This window comes from Pagrus pagrus, assembly GCF_965226575.1.
Source record: "Pagrus pagrus genome assembly, chromosome: 15".
NCBI lineage: Eukaryota > Metazoa > Chordata > Actinopteri > Spariformes > Sparidae > Pagrus > Pagrus pagrus.
The window spans coordinates 16,916,193-16,922,192 of record NC_140199.1 but is presented as its reverse complement, the minus strand read 5'-3'; the positions used below and the strand labels follow the sequence as shown (position 1 = coordinate 16,922,192).

General features: G+C 41.8%; 1 protein-coding gene across 1 annotated transcript in view; it reads right to left on the bottom strand.

Annotated features, from left to right (window-relative positions):
- Positions 1-3,751: 3,751 nt before the first annotated feature.
- wdr11 (WD repeat domain 11) overlaps positions 3,752-6,000 on the bottom strand; it is a 63,996-nt gene continuing 61,747 nt past the window's right edge. Inside the window, exon 29 of the mRNA XM_084376089.1 lies at positions 3,752-5,785. Within this exon, the coding sequence (XP_084232215.1) occupies positions 5,583-5,785 (203 nt within the window). The 3' untranslated portion in view covers positions 3,752-5,582. The remainder of the gene's footprint in view (positions 5,786-6,000) is intronic.

The window sequence follows — 6,000 nt, the reverse complement described above, 5'->3', positions numbered from 1 at the left end:
TCAAAAAATCTCAAATTTCACACTTTTTCAAGCATTTTCAAAACTCATCTAGTCATTCACACTTCAAGATAGAAACTCCATTCAAACTCTGAAATATTCCACTATTTGTCTACTTTCAATCTTGTATTCATCTTTCTCACAGCATTCATACTTTTTGCACAGTCGCAGTTCAAACATCGGTAACGTTTCAGATTTTTGCATTGGTGTGTATTGGGTGGATCACACTTTTTCAAGCATTTTCAAAGCTCAGCTAATCATTCACACTTCCAGATAGAAACTCCATTCAAACTTTGAAATATTCAACTATGTGTCTACATTCAAGCCTGTATTCATCTTTCCCACAGCATTCATACTTTTTGCACAGTCGCAGTTCAAACATCGGTAACTTTTCAGGCAGTTTCAGATTTTTGCATTGGTGTGTATGGGGTGGAATGTTGAGAGCCAGAGTGGAGGAGCCAACTGACAGAGTGGGGAGCACCTCAAAAAAATTCAGAAAATCTCGTCTTCAACTCGCGCTTGCATCCACAATTTTCACTCCAGCAGAAAAATAACCACATCAGCTTGTAGGAAAATTCGTGCCGGTCGCTAGAGTGGTTCTCTGGAGCCAATCGGACAAAAACTCTTGGCTCAGTGGGCGTTTAACTGAAAGCAACACCGACCAACTGCCGCATCAAGTCCCATGTAATTGATAGGAAAAATATCTGGAGGCAGGCAAACACATCCACTTTTCTGAACTGCTCCACAAGACACATTTTTGACCACACACACACAAAAATTTCACAAAATGTTGACAAGACTCTCATAGTTTCGACCATATCATTATTTGAGTGATAGCAGTTACTGTTTTGGAGGGAGAAGCATGTTAATGTGAGGTGAACCTCAGCAGAAATCACTATTAAATCAACTCCCACAGTCCGTTGCCGCGACCACCCTGGTTACCGTCACTGTGGCAACCGAGATAGAGAGACAGATTTATCAATGAGTCAGTTTACTACACCCAGTGTATTACAGACTATATTTCCCAACATTTCAACTATATTTAACTATTATCTTTTCATTCATTCAAGCCAGAATCTCCATCTAAATATTGAAATGTTCCCAATCACTGACACATTGACATTTATTTAACGTTTCAGTCCCATTCAGAGTATTTGATCCATTCTCACTGTAACATCTCTTCATACTCCTGTTTGGCTCACAGCTTATATTCTATTTTTAATCCTTCATTCTCACCCAACTATTAGGAAGCTTCATTGTCTTCAGACGAGACTTCAAATAAATTCAAGCCACCAATTCAGTTTGGCCTTAGCTTTTCAACAAACCCTAAATTATTTCACAGTTTTTAGATATTCTGGACATTATTCAAAGTTTTCACAGCCAGCAATCCGCATTTGGCGTCAGCTCTTCAAAAACCTTAAAATATTCAACATATTTCATATATTCTGGACATTATTCAAAGTTTTCAACGTCACCATTGCGCATTTGGCGTCAGCTCTTCAAAAACCTTCAAATATTCAACATATTTCATATATTCTGGACATTATTCAAAGTTTTCAACGTCAGCAATCCGCATTTAGCATCAGCTCTTCAAAAACCTTAAAATATTCAACATATTTCATATATTCTGGACATTATTCAAAGTTTTCAACGCCAGCAATCCGCATTTGGCGTCAGCTTCTCAGCAGGGTGCATTCACAACCGCAAGTTCTTCAGGACTTGCCTTCTCTAGTTTGTATTTGTTGCTCAACAAAGTAAAATTCCCTCACATAAAATCCACCTCTACAATGATTATTTTATCATGGCATATATAAGGGTCATTATACATGTACACATATATATATTAGGACCCAATGGATAAGCAATTTTTGGGGCCAATACAAATGCTGATATTGGGGAGTGAAGAATTGTGATATTGAGATATCTGCTGATATACACATTTTTGGAAACAATCCCTCAAATGTGGTAATCAAACACTCCAGTCAGGAGATTTTACAGTTTAACAATAAACTGTACTGTCTAAACTGGTATCAATGCACTGAAACAGTAAACTACACTGGACATTTAAAAATTATAAATCACCCTAAGCATATATTTCCGCACCATGTTCTGTAAACCTAAAACGTTTCATATTGGCCGATATCGGAAAACATATACACCAATACTGATGCATCTGTGATAGGCCAATATCAGCTGCGGCACACAGTGCACACTGTGCTGTCTGTTTTTAACCCAAGGCATGCTCCAGACAGAAAAGGAGAGTATTTAAACGTATGCTATTTTTTCAACAAGGGTCAAAAGGACAAGAGTGAAACAGCAATCAACATACCTAGACAAATAATTATCCTCATAAATGCAGCAGCCACTCAACCTGAATATAATCCCACTACCTGGGGTGTGAGCTGCCTAAAGAATGCTCCAAGATGTCTGCGGAGAGTGTTGAGAAAACAATGGAAGGTGGGATAATTACAGAGAAAATGAGGGATGAACTCTGTGGTAACTCTCGAGGAGGAGGGGAAAAACAAACTGGAAAACATCTCGCAGAGTAAGACGCGCTGGGTTTTCAGTAAAGTTGTGTGTGCAGGCATGGACCTGCCCATCCTGGATAAAGCTATCTGTCAGCAGCAGAGGAGAACATGCTCATGGGAACTGGGTGACCTGCTGTACTCCACCACACAGACTGCGCAGCGCTGGCTCTGCCTCTGCCTGCTGCACATGGAGGTCTATTTTAGATGGCTACTTATACAGATGATTGAGAATGCGTAACAGAGAGACTACCGTGTACGATTGATTTGGAGCCGGCTGTTAATTCTCGCCGTATGTGGCGTGAAACAGTGAAGGCCAGTGATTTCCATCTGTTAAATGAACATAAGTGCTCCTCACAGCTTTGGATCCAAGCACACTTAATCTTGTGTTTCTGACACTACTTTGAATCTTATTTCAGGGGGAGGGGGTGGGGGGGGGTACTGCGAGGTGAAAGCCAAGCAGCAGATGGAAACAAGGCTTCCAGGAAATTAGTGGAGGTGGGGTGCAGCGAGAACATGAGTTGGCATGGCGTCCGCCTGTTTTCTCTAGTTGGAAGAAAAGCAGGGATAGACAGGAAAAAGAGGGATAAAGAACATATAAGGTGAAAAAGGGAAGTGACAAGCGAGGATGGCTGGGTGGGAGTTGTTATCAGACCCATTTGGCTAGCTGGGTGGTAGCCTAAAGTATAAGCTGTGGGACAGAATAGAAGTCCTGAAGCAAGGCCGCGCATACTGATGACCTGGCTGTAACGGCTGGATCGGCTCTCCGGCAGTTATTCATTAAGCCATTAAAGGAACACAATCAGGTCATTTGTGCGGCCTTCTGTTTCAGACTGTTTTTCTTCGCTTTGTGCTCTGCTTTTTTGCAGGAGAGAGAAGAAACAGAATACATGTCAATGAATAAATCTGAGGCGAAGAAAGGAGTGAAAACGGTTAGACCTGGGCAGCGAGCTGAAGCCAGCTGTTGGCCCTCCTTCTGAGCAGAAAAGAAGTAATTAATTGCGGAAGCGACTCAAGCAGGAACTAATTTGCTTTTTAAGACAGTTTGATAAATGAATGAACATTCAAATTCAATCTACCTGTGTTGAAATTAAAGGAGGATAATTGCAAAGAGCACTTGATAAAACAGGTCTTTTTGCAAGGAGCCAGTCACTTTGCCTCCTAATGAGGGGTAAGAGCGCCCTCTTGTGCCAACATCTTTAGACAGGAAACAACACGCTGAAAGGTAATAAAGTCAATAATATTGATTTTATTGCCATCCATATATACATATAACTTTTTTTCCACTTGTCATATTTATATAGCTTAAAGCATTAGGATCACTGTGTAAACAATGAACAGAGAACAATGAAAAAAGGCTAAACTTAGTTAAGTTGAACTAAGTACAGAAAAGAAAAGCAGCGAGTGTTATTCAAACTAGTGCCTAATCATGAAGAGGCAGTACAGTACATGTTGCTTCCACAATAATGCATGACACGATTGGAGGAGGACACACAGCATCAAGTAAACTACAGCTGATTATCTGCTGGGTTGTGTGACTCCATGCTGGCTCTCTATGACATCCGACAGTATGTCAGTGGAGCGATGTGAAATGGATCTATAGGAACAACATGTAGCCCCCTAAAATAGGCCTGGGTTGCCATAGTGACACTGCCTGGGGGGTGGGGGTGAACTGTAAAACAGAACAGCACTGACGTGTTTATGAAACACAATGACACACTAGAAAGGTCCTGTGGATGGAGTCACCGTCTCGTTTCAGGACAACTAAACACGCCACGAGGCAATTCAACACACGATCACGTCTTTGCATTGTCACACGGAGGATTTCAACGATCAGTAGATATTTACAGTGTAAAGATCAGGCAAAAGTAGAGCAGAGGAGATACGGCAGCAAGTATAAATCATTTCCTAAACTGCGTGTCAGGCTTTGTGATTGTGATGAGCAACAGTGGGAGCAGCACAGATTATTGTTTGTGTGTAAATGATCCATCATGAGTTACAACACATTTTGACAGCTCTTCTTGTAGCACACACTCAAACACACACCCACACATGGCAGAGAACAACCTCATTATACAAACATCAAAGAGCACAGAGAGCAAAGTATCCTCTCAAGTCTTCATAAAAGTAGAAAATTAAAAATTCCAAATTGGATTAATGGAATGGATTAATGAACAACCAGCATCCATTTAACTGCACTGAACTCTACACATGCTAATTAAATGGCATCACTCGTGTGGCGGCGGTCAGATTCCTCTCCCCTCTCTGTGTGCAGGGAGATGATATACTAATAAGCGTCTAATAAGTGCAGGGTGGCAAGGCTTACTAATTTTACTGCTATCCGACAGTTACAGCTGCAGAGGCGTGTGCAGCAGCAGGCTTTGGTCAGTCATTTATACGGCACCACCTGCTGTGGATGAAACATCCAGTCTGTCATGAGCCTCTCTGGAGCTGTGCTGTGTCTCAGGAATCAGAGCTATCATCCAAATAATGTGGTTTTTGGTTCAATCAAGAGTGCAAATAAACTTAATTTGAAATTCAGTCATGGAATAGTAAATTAAATAAGGAATGTTTTATCTCAATTCACTCTGCCACGGATAATCTCAGTGGCAAAGAGGCAATTTAAACCTGTAGAGCTACAACAGTGCTTTGACGTTATTAATACAGGCAAACAAAATAAAGCTGAACAACCAACCATTTAAAAAAAAAAAAAATCCAACGAGCTGAATTAATTAACCAACAAAAAACATAGACTGATACCAACATGTGTACTACTTCACAAGTGTGTTTCTTTTGGGGCTGTAACATGCATACACATATGCACACAAACACACACTGGTCATACCAAACATTACGAAATGTCATTACAGCCACAGACAAAGGTGACTCCAGTGACGGACTTCACATGTAGGAAACTCCTCGTATCCCCACTCTTCTCATGATGTGGAGATGATCATAATTCCCCTCGAGAGTTCATTCGCAATGGTTATTGAAGCTGGACTTTAATGGACGACCATAGACTGTGGTCCCCGCTCTCTTCCAAACCTCCCCTCTCCGGGGTCACTCGGTGCTCTCCTGGCCCAGCTCGACTTCCTCGTTGCCAAGAACGGCTTCTGGCACGCCTCCCTCTCCCTGGAACAGCTCCTCCATCAGCTGCTCCCCAGCGCTGCCGGCCCGAGATGCCCACAGAGCAGCGCCCTCCCTCAGGCCCAGAGAGCGTAGCAGCCGCGCGTACTCCAAAAACGCAGCCTCGATGAGTTTATGTGCAACCGCAGGTCAAGGAGAACTCGGAACATTTCATGAAGACACAGCCAGCCGATGACAGGTGTCATCACTCAAAACTGCTTTAACTTAATGCCACACTATTCAGCTGTGACACCAGATTATTGCATCCTAGCAATTAAAAGGTGAAACACATAATCACTTTAATTAAAGGAAAAACCTGAATAAATGAATCACAGCACATAATGAATGCAGA